Source organism: Rhinolophus sinicus, linkage group LG11, assembly GCF_036562045.2.
Source record: "Rhinolophus sinicus isolate RSC01 linkage group LG11, ASM3656204v1, whole genome shotgun sequence".
Taxonomy (NCBI): Eukaryota; Metazoa; Chordata; class Mammalia; order Chiroptera; family Rhinolophidae; genus Rhinolophus; species Rhinolophus sinicus.
The window spans coordinates 13,195,445-13,215,251 of NC_133760.1; the positions used below are offsets into that span (position 1 = coordinate 13,195,445).

General features: G+C 42.7%; 1 protein-coding gene, 1 non-coding gene and 1 pseudogene across 2 annotated transcripts; 1 reads left to right on the forward strand and 2 right to left on the reverse strand.

Moving 5' to 3' along the window:
• Nucleotides 1–1,268: 1,268 nt before the first annotated feature.
• LOC109458015 (protein FRG2-like-1) lies at nucleotides 1,269–5,111 on the reverse strand. Its single transcript, XM_074315890.1, has 4 exons — nucleotides 4,266–5,111; nucleotides 3,891–3,906; nucleotides 3,625–3,754; nucleotides 1,269–3,348 (listed from the first exon to the last, which is right to left on the reverse strand). The coding sequence occupies exons 1-4, from the start codon at nucleotides 4,484–4,486 to the stop codon at nucleotides 2,897–2,899; spliced, it is 819 nt and encodes a 272-aa protein (XP_074171991.1). The 5' UTR covers nucleotides 4,487–5,111; the 3' UTR covers nucleotides 1,269–2,896.
• A 2,870-nt stretch (nucleotides 5,112–7,981) lies between these two features.
• Nucleotides 7,982–11,493, forward strand: LOC109458016 (uncharacterized). The gene is made up of 4 exons (XR_012490490.1): nucleotides 7,982–8,281; nucleotides 9,424–9,528; nucleotides 9,944–10,116; nucleotides 10,915–11,493. It is a non-coding gene; the product is annotated as an uncharacterized LOC109458016 (transcript).
• A 4,337-nt stretch (nucleotides 11,494–15,830) lies between these two features.
• On the reverse strand, nucleotides 15,831–17,222 carry LOC141567636 (vomeronasal type-1 receptor 4-like; annotated as a pseudogene).
• Nucleotides 17,223–19,807: the final 2,585 nt, after the last annotated feature.

A 19,807-nucleotide genomic window follows, 5' to 3' on the forward strand; every position in this document is an offset into this window, starting at 1 on the left:
CTCAAGAGACTGGAGCCCCGAATCGGGTCGTCGTGGGTATTTATTGCTTTTTTACAATAGGCATCACATGATTCTGGGCAGGGTCTGTAAAACTCTTACACCACTAATACAATTAGCATGTTCCCAATATCCAATCATATTGTCCCAAAGCAACCTGTGCATGCTGTCCCCATGTGAACAAGGTGCGGTGTATACAATCCCTGGGGGAGCAGGTCTCTCATGGCAATCATCCCATGAGCCAAGCGGGGAGTGAGATGGTTTCACTCAATTAATCATTCCTTAGCACAATAGGGTGCTGGTCACTTGAAGCAGGAGTCAGCAGCTCCCAGGAAACATTGGAGGAGGGGCATCCCTCCTAGTTTCAAAGGCTAACTCATGGGGGTCCCTGGGGTCCCGTCTGGCTTAAGTCGTCCCTCCCTTGAGGAAACTTACTCATCTTTGACCGCAGACCCAGCATACTGGGACCAAGAGAGGAGACCTATAAAACTCAACCCCTAAGAGGGACAACCCGCAACCCTCTTTCCCTAAGGAAAGGATGGTAGGGACAAGCGGCTAGGCTGCTGTGTGACAACACTTGTTAGAGATGGTAATTCATGGGCCCTGTTCCAAAACTGCAGAATCACAATTTTTTAGAGTGTGGGCTGGAAAAAATGATTACTTTGCACATTAAAGCTTGAGAAGCAAGGCTCAGATAAGTAGTTCTCAGCCCTGGATTCCCAGTGGGATCTTAAAACGTGGGGTTTTAAGAAGGATCATCACCTGTGCCCTCCCCCTCAGAGCCTATCTGTGGGTCTGAGGTAAAACATCAGTGTTGCTTTAATTAAGTGGTACAGGTGATTTTCTAAGGTGAGGCCAGAATTGAGCTCGAGAGCTCCCTGGTAACTTAGGAGTCGAGTGCAGCCTTTGTTCCAAGGGGAGGTACCAGGGTTGGCTCTACATGGGCTTGGAAGGAGTGGGTCAGTGCAGCCCTCATTGTACCTGTGGGTGTGAAGGTAGCAGGTGAAGAGATTCTGCTGGTGCCTTTGAAAACATTCTCAAGATACAGAGGTGACCTCTCAACATAACTAGAGATGGAGGAGGAAGAGGCAGAACAGCAGCTTCTCAGGTGTCAGGTCTCAAGTCAGGGGTTGTGTCCTGTTTTCCTTCTAAAATGACATGTATTTACTGTCAAATATTTACTTCTCTGTTTCTGATGTTCCTACCTAACCAACATGTTTTCAACTACTTTTTCCCCCCTCGTTTTCTTTCGAGTCCAGGTCAGCTCTTTAGAATATTTCTTTCCTGTGCCCCAGAGCTTCTCCCCTCTCTATCCTGGCATCCTATACGGTGTGAACAGTCCTCACCATGAATTAATAATGTCCTGCAAGTATTGAAAATGTTACTTTGTCACAGATCAAGAGGGGAAGGCGAAATATCCAAGATTCCCATAGGCTCCTTGCAGTAGTGACAAAAATTTGGAGTCCTTCAGTACTGCATAGGGCCTTTCATTTACCAAGGCTGAGAATTACAAATCTTGGCAATCTAACTTTTCAGTGGCTCATCTAAAGTATGGGCAAGCTGAGTGGCCAAATTCACCAAATCTAAGGTGGCCATGCTTTCCCACTCCATCCTGGTTCTCTTAACTAGAAGGGAAAGAGTCCTGTTTAGCCCATTGACAAAGAATTCAGTTACCTGCATGGAATCAACATCTGAAGGAAGGCCGAATTTTCCTTAAAAACAACCTGAAGTCAATTATAATAGTCATGAAAAGATTTGTCAGACTTTTGTGAGCAAGTCTGAATTTTGCTCCAATCAACAGGCTTTGGGAAAGCCTTAGGAATTGCTCAATGTATTATAGTTTTTGAGGAAGTTCCCTAGCTTCCTCCCCAAAATTAGAGGCTTGCTTTTCTAAGTCTATTACGGGATGTTTCCATCCGTCAGTTCTCATCCAGTGTCGATGGAGTAGAAGTGAAAAGAAAACAGCCTTTTAACCCACACAGGCAGTAAAACCAATTTTACATGGGTAAATATGTAATTATTTAAAATATACAATACATGAAAACATTAATATTTATTTCACCATTATGAAATTAAGGCAAAAGAGGAAACAATGTCTCAAAACTTTAATTTTTCTTACATAAAAAATTTGATGAAAGATTTCATGATCCCAGTGTAAAATGCAAATAAAACTAAAATAAGATACAATATGTAAAACAAATGACAATATCTTACGTTAAATTTAGTATCCTCTAATAAAATAGGATACATTGAAATCTATAAAATAGAAGAAAATTTACAATTAGGCATATCATATGAGCCAGCTGAAGGATAAATACATATTGACCAATAAGCATTTAATAAGTAGTAACTACAGGGGAAACAAAAGTGACATGGTGATCTCACCATGATTTCAAACTGAAAAGTAGAAATATTTCTCCACACAGAATTAAAGGCTTGTGGATATCAGTCCTCCATGGACTGGAGGTGGAAGAGGGAGGACAGAAATATATGTTGACTTTTTACACTTTAAATACATAAGAATTACACCTAGATATTTGTTCTCATGCTCAAATAATGCTTGGCTCTCCAAAGATATTTAAAATACATGAAATGTCTAACATGAAATTTACACTTTGGAAATTTAGTCCTCAAGGAAACCGAGAGTTCATCATTCTGAGTCTGTCTTCAGAGTTTTCCGATGAAAATCCCAAGTTCTATCATTTGTTAACACACAGTATCGAAAAGAGGTCCTGTTTGGTCATCTGCATGAATCTGTGAGGGACAGGGTTCTGCTGTCCCTCCCAGAGCTGCATCTGCTGAACGGGGTCCTGTACCTTTAGGTGAGCCGTAATCTCACCCACTGGCAACCTCAGCCATCTCCGGTCAGGGAAGAGGTGGACCCTCCCAGGTCTCCCTCCTAGGAGGAGCTCTGGGCTTCTCCATTCTCAGCTGGACGCCAGGGACCCGGAAGGGGGGCTGGGACGAGCCAGCCCTCAGCAGGAAAGACATAGGCCGCCTGAGTGGCCATGGTGTAGAAGGTCTGCGCCTGGGCGCACAGACGCCCGCGGAGCTGGGCCAGCTGCTCCCAGTTCAGAGAGGAAGGAACCCACTGGTTCTGTATCTGGACTACGTTCTGATAAATGGCCTCAGACATAGCCCGCAGGGAAGTCACCAGGCTTTTCCGAAGTGGAGGTGGCTGGATTCCTGGGGACCTGGATCTCCGCCGCTTGCTGCGCCCAGCGCTCCCCCTTTGGGCTTTCCTGGGGCGGGCATCCCAGGTTTCCTCACTGTCGCCGCTGGGGCCAGCATCAGGGACCTTGCGTTTCTTCTTCTCCAAAGTCACACTGCGCTCATCTCCTACAGAGGCCCCTGAGGAGGAAGCATGTCGGTGAGAGACCGGCCTGATCAATTCCCAGGGGCCCCCACTGTATCACCCTGCGCCCTTGAGGGAACCCCACAGATCTGCTCCTTTCCCAACCCCTCATCTTTACGTGAGGCGGCACAACACCAATCCTGAGTCCCCAAATGCTCCCTGGATCCGAGTCTCCAACCGCTTCCACCACTGAACAACCCCCTTAATGCCCACACCCTGGATGTTCCTGCTTTTCTGTCACCACCACTCTGGCCCAAAAAGCAACATCCTACCTGTTCTATCAACGGGGCTGTCCCTGGAACTTTTTCTCTTGCTGGCGCTCTCCCGATTGGAGCAACATTCTGCTTCTGTGGATAAAGTGAGACTTTCAGTGACTGCCTGCAACCAGACATCCTCCAGAGACTAGTCCATTCTGGACACACAAGGAACCAAGGTTACAACCAAAACTCATTTCCCAGCTGTTCCTAGAGTCCAGGATCTGCAAGGGCCTGGCTGCCAAGAGCAGCACCCAGTTTCCTGCCTGGGGAGACTGAGATACCTGTGCCCCGTCCCTCCTTCCCAGGAAAATAAAACTTTACCTGATCGAGCAAGGCCGCTACTTCTGCCTTTGAGTTCAGTTTTCTTGGAATTCTCTTCCTTGTCTGTCTTGGGCTCTAACCCTGGAGAAAAGGAACTTTAGGTGACTGACCTCCCTTGAGGCATACAGAAGCATCCTCTAGTCCATCCCTGACCCATATTTGTGGGCAATGCCCTCGCCGGAGGCTGTTCACCCAGTGTCAAGTGTGACCAGAGCAACGAGGTTCCAGGGGATCACTGTCACATTTGGAGAAACCCCTGGAAAGCTAAGTGACATTCCCCATCACCTATCTCAAAATAAAACCGAACTGAAGACATTCAGTTTCCTGGATCCTACCCCTCCTTCTGCCCTCCACACAAACAGCCCAAGTCATTACCTCGCCTTTCAGTGCTGTTCTCTGGTAACCGGGAAGAGAAGTTCTTGCCATCTTCTTGGAATGGTTTCTCCTCCACATCTGAGCCCCTTTTTTCAAAGGAGTTCTTTTGGAGGGGGGGCTGTTTAGTGGGGCTTCGGATGGAGGGGCTATGGGGGTCTTGGTTTTTCGTTCCCGATTCCATCACGAAACCCAAAGGAAAGACCTTCCTTGTTGTAAGTCCAGAGTCAGATATGCAGGTTGGCCTGACGAGCCTGCTTTTTATGAGCCCCTCACAGGGTGTGGCTCGCTCCTATTGGCTGAAAATTATTCACCTTCCTGCCACTCATCAGAGCCTCAGGTGGGCTGAAATTAGGAATGTGGCTGGTTTTGGTTTGTCAACAAGAGGTCACAGCCACCAGTCTAAGGCCAATAGGAGTCCACAATATGGGGTGTGGTAAAAAGAGACACTTTATTCAGGTAAACAGTTTGGAAACCCGGAGATGCAGCCTCTGGTGGAAACCGGAAGTGTACTCTGCTGAGACAAAGGGGAGGCCAATTTTCATAAATTACGCCCCCTACTCGCTGATTGGCCTACTCTTATGCAAATGAAAAATCCAAATTTGCACAGTCTGATTGATGCAAATCATACTGTCCTGATTGGTTGGAAATATACATTCTGGTTGGTGATTATGGATCTGCTCTGATTGGTCAGTAAAGATGCAAATGATGATATAGTTGGGCAGTTCTGATTGGACAGCGCAGGCCTCAGCCCACTGGTTGAACTACATTACCAGGAACTTTTTTTTGTAAGGGTTGACTCAGATGACAAGAGCACAGTGCCGGGGGCTGGGAGCTCAGTCTGTGGTTTTTCCTTAAATGCAGAGTGTATGAGATGCCGCTCTCAGCAATGGCTGCCACACTCTAGTTGTGAATTTGTGCCCAGTTAACCATGAGGAGTTCTTGGAAGATATATTCCTTATAGAGGCCTACATACATAAGGGAAAACTTTTGTAGGGTCTTGTCATAGAGTCAAAAAGCAGGATAGCAAAGGTCCGAGAGGCAGACAGACCGGAAGTCAGGGAACTCCTCCCCATCTTACTTCCAGCCCCAAATCCACCCAGAATTATTTAAGAACTTACCTAGATTTCTGCTGCTTCTTCCACCATGAAATGAGAAGTGAGGGCTGCACATGGATTATAGAGGCTCATCAGAGGGATTTCTTCCATAGTGAAAATGCATCTATTTTCACTATTCTCTCTGATAATTTCATCTTATATGCAAGTAGGTCCCAGGAAAATAAGTGTTTATCAGATCCATTATTCAAGTGGCCCATGTCTCTCCTGTATCTTTAAGGACTAGATTTCACTGTAGGAAAAGTTGCAAGTCCATCTTACCTATGAATATATCTGACAGATATCAAATCTTTATATAAAAATGAAACCAGCAATGACGTAAAAATAATTCATTGTAAAAGTAGTTTCCCAGCAATGATTTATTTTCTTTCAAAGTAGAAATTTTAAACATTCACACAATTGATAAAAATTAAAGTGAACCTCTATTTCCCCTTAAGACCACTTCAAAATGGGTCAGTGTTTTGCCAGTCTTGTAGCATCCATTCCAATCTTCTCCTGGTGGGGGTTGGGTGGGAAATGGAGCTGGGATACTTTAATACAAATCCTAGAATTATGTATTTCTCTAATAAATAAGATGTGAGCCATAAAATTTATCTCTAATAAATAATTCTTCAAGGATGTAGGAGACAACAAAGATCCACAGGTTATAACACAAAAAAATTTTTTAAATTTCTTGATGTGATCTAATATCCAGTTCACATTCACATTCTCCCAAATTAATCAAACACATTTTTTTCAGCTATTGTAAATTGTTGTCTTAATTTATTGTCTATCCAGCCTGATTTTTGAAAACATTTTCCTATTATATAATTAGATTTTTTTTTAAATTAAAGTTTATTGGGATGAATCAAACACATTTTTAAATCCCCCCCCCTTTCTTCCACCTGAACCCCTCCCCCCATTCTGGTTCAAGACATTGTTTTTCAGTCCAGTTGTGTAGGACACAGCTCCCTGGCCCATGCTGGTATTATGAGCCTTGCGTTCCCCCTGGCTGAGGCAGTCCGTGGTTGGTTGGCCACTCAACTGCAGCTCACAGCAGCCCACAGCATGCTCTGGCTGTTCTTGGCAGCCCAGCTCCAGGGAAAGTCCTTCACAATCTTAGCTGTAGAGGGCACAACTCACTGACCCATGTGGGAATCAAACTGGCAACCTCTGCATTAGGAGCACAGCGCTCTAACCACCTGAGCCATCCGGCTGGCCCCAGGCCATTCTTAATCTTGGTTTTCACTGGAGCCCAGGAGATCAGACTCTTCAAAGCCCTGGTTTCCAGTGAGCTCCTTGCGATGGGGAGACTGAGTTGTCCCATCCCCTAAAGATGCCCATTGAAACAGCCAGGAGGTTGGCATACGTGTAAATATTTTTTAAAATAGGCTTTATTTTCTAGAGAAGTTTTTGGCTCACCACAATGTGGAGCAGAAGATTCATTGATTGCCCATATACATATACCCCTGCCCCTACATAGACACAACCTCTCCCATTGTGAACAGATGTATAAATATTTTTAAAATAGTATGTAGTGTTAAAAGCATATAGTTATATCTGGGTATTTGAAAATGCCTGGGAATTGCAAACACCAAATTATAGCGTGTTATTTAAGTGTATACAAATAAGATTAAAATAAAGATGCTGAGGAATAGTAAACGCCCAATAAAACATTCCATCCTTCAGGGAGGGGCAGTGATGAGATCATATGTGATTAGATTAGACTGATTGAGTTATCCGGCAGGAAAGTGCTGGGGTCCTGGAGCGGGACAAAGTCCGGCAGAAGGGACTTTCCCCTCAGTGGCCTCTTCCCCAGTCATATTGTAAACCTGTCTCCAATGGCGTTTTAGCTTCAACACATCTGAGAGGCTACCGACAGACAGCAAGACAACAGGTTAGTTTCCATTACTGTTTGGAATCTCAGTTTACCCCTGAGTAGGGGGTAGGAATACGAGAGTAGGAAAAGTCCATAGAGGGCCATTTTAGGTGTCGAAGTGAGGAAGATAAAAGGCAGGACTAGCTGCAGATGCAGGACTGGCTGTGAAAGATGAAAGGGAGGCTGGCTGCAGAACAAATCTAAACCCTTTTTGAAACATGTCCTTGAAACTTAATCACGAGACCCCAAGACAGGATAAATAGTTAATAATCTGGGAGCCGCTAAGACCAGCTGCCACCAGCTAGAACCAACATGGGGAAGGATTTCACCTGGCATCGAGTGACCCTAGGACTCATTAGATGCTCATTATAATACATTATTAGCACGATAAAAGATACATTCAGTGCCACTATTGTTGGAAACAGAAAGACCATAAAAGGTCACAGAATGGCCCACAGAGTCTTTTTGAGAACTCTCCAGCCTTCCCAGAAAACCCCTGACTTTATTCCTCCCACAAATTTGAATGTACAGCCCCTTAATTTAAAGGTACACCGATAATAGGCTCAAATACCTGCAGGACCGCTGCTGCTCTGTCTCTGGAGTAATCTGCTTTTCCTTTTTCCTCTGCTTGAATAAACTGATCCTTGCTTCGCTTTTACCAGGCAGGAGTAGGCCTGTCTGTGTATGGAGTAGCCCACCTCTTGTTTCTCCTCTGCTTAAATAAACTTATTCTTGCTTTACTTTCTTTTCCGCTAGTCCTTGAATTCTTTTCTGCCCTCTGCCAGGGCAGAGGCATCGCCTAGCCTCCTGCAACAGAAGTAAGGATACTTAATTGTTTAACACTATTTCTTAGCACACAGCCTGATTAAAAAACTATTTCTAAAATGTTCTGTTCAAACGAAGGTCAAAATTTCCAAGGAATGATCACCCAGTACCTGATTTGTGTGCGTTGGTGGCTGAGCAGTCATGGAGCCCTGGAGCCTTTGATGGAGGGCTTTTAAAAACGGTAAGTGATTTACTAATTTATCTTTTGTTCCAATGTATTCATGAGAACTTATTTTGAGCTGTGGAAATTCAGGACCCTGACTCTAAACCCGTAATAAAACAGAACAGTGACTCATCTGTGAAGTCCCCAGTCCAACATAGAGGCAAGAATGTTTCTACCTTAATTTATGATTAGGACATGCTTCCTCACTGCTCAATTTTGGTCAATTAAAATGAAGAGCAAAACATATTTTATTCTACATTTTCAAATATGTTTGTCCTGAGATTAGACATAGTATTCCCAGATCATTTCTTTCCTGTTTCTATGGCAAAATTGCCTTTCCTGTTTTGTAATATAATCTATAATGATACATTTTATCTTTTTTATAACAGCTTGTAGTAATATATTCTATTTCTGATTTCAAAGAAATATATTTTCCTGATACATTTTATTTATTTTTCCATTAGATCCTATTTATTTTTTGATTAACTAACACCATCTTTTACTTCCTTTTATAATATTTTGTTTTTATGAATCCAGTTTCTTGGTGAACATTTCTTATAAATTGTATGTTTGTTATAATGTGTCAATTTAGACTAAGAAATTTTCCCTGCACACAGGTTTTGCCCAGGTTCTACGTTTTGACATAAAGTACTTTATCTTTTATTTTCTTCTCTATGATTTCCATTTGAATTACATTTCTGATTTTAGGAATTTCATTTCAGGAATTTCCAGGAATGTATTTCATAGTTTGAGAATTATTTACTATTAAAAAAAGTTAATATAGTATACATAATTTTATTAAATCTTGGAATTGTAAAATACCAAGTTTTCTAATGTATTGAGTTTTCTGAGAGACCAGTTACATGGTCTTTTTCCAAGTATTTTATGGTATACTATGTAAGGTCTCTAATAAGGAATCTACATTTCATATATATCAAACATGTTAAGTCTAGTGGAGAAACTTTTGTTTTCATTTATCACCTTGTTTCTCACTCAGGTTGGTACTGTGTTACTAGTAGAAGGATATGTACTGTGTTGGAAGGAAAGTATCACAGGTGAGATGGTAGGCAGAGAAGAGAGATGGGAGCTGACTGCATCCTGCATGTGGGAAACTCCAGGGCTGGGCAGAATCCAATGGTTTCATTTTCCACCTTCCATAGGGCAGCAGAATCCCTGGGACAGCACCAATGCTCGTGGACTCCAACACGCTTTCAATGGAACAGGGCAAAGAATTCGTAAAGCAGCTTGGGATTCCACAGAGAGATGTGAGTAAGAGAGATGTTGGGCAAATGACACGTAAGAGGAATGAGGTGGACTCCAAGCCTAGTGTCAGTACTGAGGCAGGTTCTCCTCCCATGAGCAGGGGTGAATTTCAGTAATTAACAACACGGACACTTGGGCAGTGACCAATTGAATGGACATACAATGATCAGGACAGGGGCGTATACAGCTGCTGTGGCCTCCGTTCCCACCTGGGGACCACCAGCATTCCCTAAGCACTCAGCTCTCACCCTTTGATGCCATTCATTATGGGATTGGAGCAGAGAACCGTTACATTACATTCTGGTTGGCATGACATTAAAGAACTCAAGCACATAGGAATTTATCTTCTGTTATCACAAGGCTTCTTCCTATGTGCAGACCGCTGATTGTATCCTGATTCTCTTTTCTTTGTATCAGATTGACATGATGACAGAGAAATGGATAGTTGTTGCCACTGTGGAAGTTCTGCTATGGTTTCCTCTGATGCCAGGAGAGGACCCGAGTGCCCGCTGTGTACAGAATAGGAAATTTCAGCCATCAGTGGAGCAGCCTCACACAGCTTCACAGAGACATGGAGACCAGGAGGAGAGGTAGAATGACTGTCAGGAGTCATGGGGGCAGGGTTGGAGGGATTCCCTACTGGGTACAGGTGTGGGCTGTAGGATTTCTGCCTGAACATGCCTGGAGGCTTCTGAATTGTATGTCTCTCACCATAACAGGCTTTTATTTGTGAGTTGCCTGCTGTGAATCTGCAGCTATGTGCAAGCTTTCACAGGCGTCCTCATTCTTGCCCCGCTGTGGCTTTGGCCATGTCTCTGTTAAAAATTGGCATGTGCTTATGACGGTCTGGTATGAAATTTTCAGATGCTCCTTAGCTTAAATATCAAATCTTTGCAAAGTTTTGTCAGAGGATCTGGCAGTATTTCTCAGTAAGAAGTTCTTTGAAAATTGTGGGTTTTCTAGAAATATGTGGGGACAAATATCCATGGTGGTTGGCTGCCTGATATTGGCTTTGATAAATCTTGGTAAATGTTTTAAAGTTGCAGGGAGTAGCTGGGTGAAAACTTGGAACACAGGCCTAAATGACAATGAAATTCTCAGGGGGGAACTGTACAAGGAGCCCTGGTATCGCAAAGTCTCCAGAATCAGGCAAAACTAATGTCACCATTTCTATACCAAGTGGTCTTTTCTAGGCAGTGTCCTATTCTGGGAATAACTAAGGATGGGAAAAGACCACAAAATGGAACATTGGTTCATGAGAAAACCAACTCATTTTGGGTGTGACTTAGCGGTCATTAAGCCCCTCCCATCCCTACTCAGAGAATTGGGGGATATGAGGGACTTCTGTCTGTCTACATAATTATTTACTGTCCTTTTCTTGTGACTAGGAAACCCAACAGTCAATTTCTGAAGGAGAACAACCAGAAGCCCAAGGACGTGAGGCAAATGGAGGTCATCGCATACACCCTCAGCCACAGGACCCCCTCATGCCCAGAACCTGGAGAAGCCACAGAAGGGACCAATGGGGCAGAGGACTCTCTCACCAAAACAGAAAGGTTCCAAAGTATGTGGAGGCTTGGATGTTTCAAGAATCGGGGGTCTGCACGGACCCCATGAGTTTAAACATGAAAACATCTATATCCATAACTGAGGTATTATGTATCCGAATCTGGCCTGGATTATGGTGTCCTCACCTGGCCCATTGGCCCATTTGGATCCTCTGAGGATCAACCTTCTTCCCTATGTAGTGTCTTGTTCAGCTTGGTGTTTGTCCTATACTCAAATCCATTTCATAATCATCACCTTCAGACACTAAATTCCTTCTCCCTTGATCCCTCTCTAAAATGGTCTTTGGGCAGGACCGTAATATCTTGTATTTTGGCAACTAATGGGCCACATGTCTATGTCCTCTCCCCCAAACCAATACTCCACTCTAAGTGACTGTTCTTATATTAACCTTTGAAAGCTCCTGTGATCACGTGATCATGCCGACTCACTAACCACCTTCCTTCACCCACAGGTGAAGTGCAACAACTGTGGGGCCTTTGGGTACAGGGCCAGTAGCAGGAGGAGCCCCAGGAAGTTCTGGAGTGGGGCCCTTGCCCCCCAACCCTTGGGCTCCAATAAGAAGCATAACCTGAAACTCATGAAGCCCAAGACCTCCAGACTGCAGGGTCCTTAAACAAGGTTGACAGAGAGAAGGACCCAAGACAGAGGTGAGGAATCTCCGGGTCAGAATGATCCCTGGGCAATGGAACCTCAGGAGATGGTGTCTCCCTCCACTCTTTCTGTGTAGCCATCTCAGGCAGAGACAGGAAAACTCGAGAGAAGGAAGCAAGAGCTTCACACCTTCCAGGGGTGACCACTCAGCTCGTTGTCCTGAGAATCACTGGGGTGCGGCAGAGAATATCTCGGAATGTTGCACATGGTTGGCTGAGAAGCAGTAGAGTCTAAATGAGAGTGTTGAATGCTGAAACCTCAGTAGAAAAGGGGGCCCTTCCTAGAAGTGAGGGCTGCCTCTCAGGTGACGGGGTGACGGAAGGAGTTGCCTTTGCAGAGTTCACAGGGGCTTCAATGCCTCCCTTACCCCAAAACAAAGGCGGGAACCGGGCCCCAGGTGTGTGCTTGGTTTGCAGTCACTGGTGTGGATAGGAAGGTCAGGGGCATCCTGACAATTTTGATTTTTGACTTGTTCTTCAGGCAAGAAGAGCAGCAGAGAAAAATTCTACCACAGAAATTTCCTATGAGGCCCCGAGAGAAGCGGCAGAGGACCTGGAAGGAATTCCTGAAATCAGGCACCTCTGTGAGGATGAGTCTTACCCCTGATCCCTGCTCTCTCTCTTCTCCATCTGTTTTGTTTCACTTCTGTGCTCCTCAGGTGGGTGAGGTTATGTTAAAACCCAGGCTGGCCTATAGGAGTCATTTTTCACATTCCAGTTTATTTTGCTATTGTGCAAGTAGGTCAGCAAATACTGGTGAAGGTATTTATGTGCACATCTGATGCCATCTATGATGCTGTATCAAAACAAGGCATCTTAAATTTTTGTAAATACTCCTAAATTGCCCTTCAAAAGGATAATTTCTATTTACACTCTCCACATTATGGGGGGAAATGTTTTTTTCCCCTTGATTTTAACAACACGTAATATAAAGAAAATTTGAATTATCATGTCTAATAGGCAAAATATTCATATTGGAATTGTAATCTTTTCCCTGACCACCTCTGAGGTGGTTATCTCTGCAAATGTACAATGATGATTTGCATGTTTTTCTGTGAAATTTAGTTTTGTATGTGTTGTCTGTTTAAATTGAGTTGTTTCTCTTTTTCTGCTAATGTAGAGAAATTTCTAGTGTTTATTAATTTTCCCATACTATATCAGTCTGCCATTTTCCTTTTGTCGTAAGTTGCTTGTTATTTCTATGTTTTCTATGATAGGGTTGAATGTGTTATTCCTTCATTGAATCCAGTTTGATAATTCTGACTCCTGTCTAATATGAGGTTTCTTCTCCCACAGCATCCCACAAGGCCAATGCCTGTTCAAACGACCAAGAAGAGACCTGTCTTGAGCCCTGTTCTCACAGGTTGGTCACCAGTCAAGACATGTGGCATGGGGTCATCCTGCTCTACACGGACTCTTCAGAAAGCATCTGAAGTGAGGTTTGTGGACGAGCCCAAAGATGTGGGCTCACCCCACTGAGCTCCAAAGAGCTTCTGCCAGGACCCACTTCTCATTGCCAAGTCCCTAACTAGTAGGCCTGATGTTCTCTGCAGTGATGTTTCCTGTGCTGCCAGGAACACGTTAATCCTGGGTCCTGTCTGTAATCCCCAGGTACATGTCAAACATCCCCACATGAACTCAAAGCCTCACACACAGCCTGCCACACAAAAATGTTGTCAGAACTCTAAATTTGGCATCCAGGAATATCCCAAGAGGTCTTCCCAAGTACCCATTCAGATTTGCAAAACACCCCCAAAGAAAGCAAGAATTGGCCTCTTCTAAACCTTCCAGTTAAATGCTCAGTGACCTGGTCTGGGGGTTCTCTGAAATATAACACAAATTACAGGTATTTTGATTACATTTGTATGGTTTCTCTTGAGTATGAATTCTCTCAAAACTACAAAGGTGTGAACATATGACAAAAGCCTTATCACATTCGTTAGGTTTTTGTAAAGTGTTTTTCTCCTGTATGAAATCTCTGATGTTTCTTAAGGTTTGACCTTTGGATAAAACCCTTGCCACACAAATTACATTTGTGTGCTTTCTATCCAATACGTAATTTCTAATACTTGGTAAGGTTTCCAAATAGGGTAAAAGTTTTGCCAACACTAATTACGCTTACAAAGTTTTTCTCCAGTATGCGTTCTCTCGTGATCCGTAAGGTGAGCGCTTTTGCTAAAAGCCTTCCCAGTCATTACATTTGTAAGATTTTTCTCTTGTGTGTGTTCTCTTGTATTGCGCAGGTAGCAAAGGATATTTTAAAATCACCCTATATTTATTACAAGAGTTTTTGATACCAGGAGGAATTCCTTGAAATGAAGAAACTGAGTAACCACTGTTGACAGACTTCTCAGGTTGACTGTATTCATTCATTTTCTCCTCGGTTTGTAATTTCTGTAGGTCAGCCTGGTTGCCTGCAAACTTAATCCATTTCTTTTTTCCAAACACTTTATAAACTTGTTTCCAGCACTGTTTAAGTTATTTTTCAGCTTTAAGGAATTCCTTATAAATATTGTCCTGCATGAAATATTGGTATGTATTATTTCTTACAGAAACACTCTCCTTTTGAGGAATATTAACTGAAGATTTATTATGTTGTTGATCTTTTCTACAAGTGAGATTTCTGTTATGGGTCAAAAGCATTTCTTTGTAATTTCTTTCTTCATACCCCCACCCACTCTCAAACTCATGCATATTGTTCCATACTTCCTTGAGGTCAAAATCTTTCTTGCCATAGCTGTTATTTCTTTTCATTGTCCCAAGATATAAGTCATTTTTACTAATGTCCTAACTTGGTGGTAATTCCTTGATTGTGAATCCAACACAAAGGCTTCCTAGTAGATTGGGAGATAAATATTTTATATTGACTTATGTAATTACACAAAATTTAACACATATCATGAATACAGTTATGAAGTTTCTCAAGCATGGTCTTGAAACAGTATTGTGATATAATAAATGTGATAAATAAATGATACTTCATAATTAGAAAGTTGATCTATGTACTGGTTATTATATAACTACAGGCATGAAATCACAATTGAGATTTCAGACTGTATTCCTTAAGTCTTGATCTTTATAATAATGTATGTTTACTAATACTGTGCTTAATAATGTGTGGGGCATGAGGCAAGAAAAAGGATACTGTGGAGAGAGATTGTTCAATGATGTGACTGCTGCCAGACTTTTGAGCTAGATCCAGTTAGAATTGGGACAGAACAGAGATTGCTTCCTATAAATCCCCACAGAGACTGTTCGCCCCCCTCCCCCATGCTCCAGGCATGCTGGGTCTTGAAACAGGCCCTTGCCCTTCCCCAGGCAAGCCTGTAGGCATTTTCCACTTATCTGGCTTGGCTCACACCCCAGTACCCCATCAATCTTGCCCAGACCTATATAACGCCTTAGTGTCTGCTATGTGGTGCAGATATCTATGTCGTCTTGCCACTGCCCAAGACACGCCTAGTACGTAAGTTCCCTTAATTAACATTTAATGTAATGGTGGAGTCATCAACCTCTTTCTTTGGTCTCTTGGTTCTGGGAAATTTTATAAAAACAATCAGTGAACCAGCCAGAAGTCTGAAGGGATCGGCCTTGGGAAAGAGGCATCTGCAGGGGACATTGCTGGTTGGCCACCTACGTCTATGTAGGGAGGGGTAGCCCATATGGAAGATTTGTGTGGACCCCCACGTGAGTACAGGAACATCCTGAAAATGCCAGCTGATTTTATGTGTTTGTTTGAAGATGTATTCATTACACACTGTAGGGAGGAAGGAAAGCACATGGCCACAAATGTGAGCTGGCCCCTCGTATGGACGATTTGGCCAGCCACTGACACCCAGCTAGAGGCAGAAGCCAGGGTTAGAAAATTAGAGGGAGAACTGAAACTAGGAAAAGATGTTAGAATGTCTACAACTCAGCATTGGAACTGGCTGATAAAGGTGCAGGCCAGAGGAGAGTGGGGGGTGGTGAGAAAGGTCCTTTGAACAGATTCCACTTATTTTATGGAAGCCATGAGGTCTCTGCTTGCATCTAATTCTATATTCATGTTTGTCACCCTGTTTACACATTTCTCCTAAGATTAGGAGATTTTATATTTCTTAACCAGGCAAAGCAGACCCTGGAGATGCTGGAGTCACGTCTTCGGGAGCAGAAAGGGACTGACAATGGGAAACACAGAGTGATTACTGAATTGGTGTTCAAGAGGAACCAATTGGGAGGTGCTCACCAGGAGAAGGATGTTTGGTAGCTCTGGACTCAGAGGAGGACCTGGAGGTGATGCTGGTCCTGTGAATGTGTGGGATGCTCTGCTTGTGCCTATGCAGGATGAAAACCATGAAGCCCAGAGCCTGAGCCCCAGACATGAAACCTTAGGTAAGTATAGCAATGCTGCATGTAATGATTCTCTGGCTTTGTCCAGACAAACAATAAAACACTATCTGAAATTTTCTCTGTTAGTGATGTTTTTGTTGCTCAAATTGCTAGTCATGAACATAGGAACAATGACATTTACCAGCATTTGCAGGACCCAGCACAGGAAAATTGAAGGGACAATGCACTTGAGAGCTTTCACTTTAAGCTCGGCCCACCTGGAGTTCCTGGGTCTGATGGTGATAGCCTGGAAAACACTCAGGAGGCAGGGGGTGCCAATGGACACACCTCCGCCCACTCCCTAAACGGGGAAAATCTGCATCCAAAATCACCGAGAACGTGAAACCCGCAAAAAGATGACATTGTATAGTGGATTCCACTAGAGAACAGAACCAAGGAGCTGGCCACAATCAGGTTCTTGACTTCAAATCTGTGGACTTTAGCCTACACCCAGTGAAGTAAATGAAGAGATAATGGCAAAGAAGAGAGAAACAGCCCAGGATTGTGAATGTAGTCTGCAACAAGATCATTCCTACTGCCAACCCCTGGCCATCCTGTCAGTTCTAAATGGCTCACTTCTCAAATGGGTATTTGTCTTCTGAGCTAGAGGATCTTGCACGGAAATATGAGGCATAAACCTCATGCATCATGTCAGCTGACACCCAATGTTCTCCACTTACCAACAGTTCCTACTTGAAACAATGACTTAAAGTTTTTCTGTCATTTAGAGGCTTCCAAGAGTTGAATGTATACCCATTAAAGAACACTTTCAAAGTATGAATCACTGCTGTGAAGGCCACACAGGTGGTAGTTTCTTTGTTCCTCATAAATTCATGAGGCAGCACTATTGCATGTCTCGGAAAGAGGAGGAAAACATGGGCACAGAGAAGTTAAGGGTTTCATCTAAATTCACTCACTAGTTAGGAGCAGACTGGGATTTGAACTTGGCTGGGCTGATAACAACGATAGATTATTTCATCCATAATATACTAGTTAGCTGTGATCTTCATATAACTGGATCTAAGTTTAGTTTTCTTTTTGTACCTGGCCACTTCAATTTGGATTGGTGGCATTATATTTTAAAATGTTGGTAATGACGGTTCCACTAATTTACGAAGACTTATTCTAGAGGCAAATGTAAGATTTGACTAAAGCTCTAGAGATCTGAAAAAACGTGGATGCATTGATTACAGGATAAAACTGCAGGTACCTTCCCCAGGACAAGCTGGGTTTCGTGACTATGAGAATGGCTCAATATTAGCCTGGCAACAGAAAGACTCAGTTGCTTTATTGCAGGAGCAAAAGTACAATGGCAGGAGTCACAGGACTCTGGGACAGGAAACAATCAGAAGTAGTGTATGGTAGAAACAAAATTATTACTAACTTCAGATCATATACATATCTGTTTATTAATACCTAAGTTAGATAACATTATTAGGAAAGAAAGATTTATGTGAAAGATATTAAAATATAAGACACATGCAAAATTGAAAGTTAAGGCAAAATTTGTGTATTGTATAAATGACAGATGTCTTTTGGATTGGTATTATAATATTTAAAAGCAGCAGAAATATCACAAGATATCTTTGAGACTAAATAGTTGTCTGAAACTTATAAAGTTATATTTTTCTTAATCTTGTTTCTCTAATTTTAAGTGGGAAGTCTCTCCATAATCAGTAGAGACACAATTACTAAATATGTTAAGCACTAAATACCCCCAGAGTTAGAGAAAATATTTCTATTATAGTAGCTGCTATTAGATTCACTGTTTCTGCACAGGGTCAGATGGTTCCTATGGATTCATCCTACTGTTTTTACAAGCATGGAGGTATTACAGGTGCACCTCTAGAATCCTGAGAAGCATGTCTCTGATTCCTGTCCAGTAGGCTGAGCAGAAGATTGACTCTGGACCTACGTTCCTTACACACATTAAAAATCAGGTTTCTCAATCACTGGACTAAATATAATAATCACCATGAGTGAGGATTACCCTACATTACATTAGAAGCCTTCAGGAATTCGTGCAGGTCTAGGACCCCATCTCTCTTTACTACCTCAGCTCAAGCTTCAGGAACCTTCCATCTTCCTACGTGGCTTTAGCACTGGAGCAGGTTCATTCACAGAAGATTCCCTTTGGCCAATATGTTCACTTACCCAGACTCCTGATACAATGGCCCCCTTATAAATTCTACCGCTCAGATTGATGTAGAGAATATTCACCCACTTCTTCCTACTGCCTGGATGCTGGCTCATGGTGAAGTCAAGACAACCAGTACATGTGTGCGAGGGGAGGGAGGGAGCCTGAACCTGAGATATGAGTTGTGTGTCTGTGACCTCACTGCCCTTAGAACTGCGATTATCATTTCACCTGCATTGACTGTTACAGGCTTGGGAGCTGAGAATATTTTTGAAAACTTTTTCCCCATTGCTATTTATGAAGAACAACTACAAGTTTCTAGCCAGCATGTCTAAGTGACTATTGGAGTGTTTGTGAGGGACTCTTACTTTTCCATGATCCCTGGAGGCAGACGGGGTCTCACATGGAGGAGAGCAGGAAATGCTGAGGTCTGACCCACGAGGGACTGGGACGAGTCTGCACATCTCACTGGATGTTCTGTTTCATTGGGAAGTCTACCCAAAGTGAGTTCTTTCCCAATCTTCATACAAATAAGCTACACCATCATTTACATTTTGAGCAAATATATGGAATGAATCAGAATACCTTAGAAGCATTTAAAAGGAGGCACAAATAACAGGCAAAACATTGTGTCAATATTGCCCACTGGATATCATTGCACTCATTTGCTCAAATCAATTTCTATTGATATGGACATTTTGTGGGAAAATATGTTACCCACACTGACCCTCACTAGTGATAGAAAGCAGAAGCAGAACAATATCCACAGAAGCAAAAGAGAAGGATCTAAAAAGTCCCTCACGAATAAAACCCCAGGGTCAGATGCTTTAACAGGCAGATTGTACTATTCTTGTGACTATCAGACAAACCAGTGCTATTCAGTAAATTCAAGAACATCAAATGTTACCACAGTATACTATGTTATTTTTTTGCTTGAATTGTTAGTAATGAGCACTTGTTGCTTTGGGAAATTAAAAAATATAAATTAGAAGTGTAAAGTGATTCTTTCGTTTTTTCCTACAAACAAATCCACAGTATGACCTAGTATCTATATCCAATTACCCGCAATTTTCAAGCCAAGGAGTAGAACCATAATGGTAGGCCATCCAGACTACAAAGTCACAGGAACTCATTTACACTCTTACACACAAATGCAATTCCACCCGGGCATGCACACTCGCATACACAAATACAGTCACCATCACATATTTATATACCTATGCAGTCACTCACATACGCGCACAATTTTCGTTGCACATTCACACACAAACTCACCACATACAAACTCTCACCCATTCATTAAACACTCATGACTCACAAACTCACACAGCCAGTTCAGTTGTTAAGTATGTAAATTTACATGTACGTGCATAAAATCAACTTATACAGTTACCACATGTCTCTCTTGATAACATGCTAATTTAGGAAAGAATTATATCTCCAGACCTCTGGATGCTAGAAAAGGGGGTCCTTTCCATCCTTTGTAATCCTTCCAACCCTGCAACAACCCACACGGAAAATAGTCACAACATACAGCCTTAAAATTGCTGTGAGCAT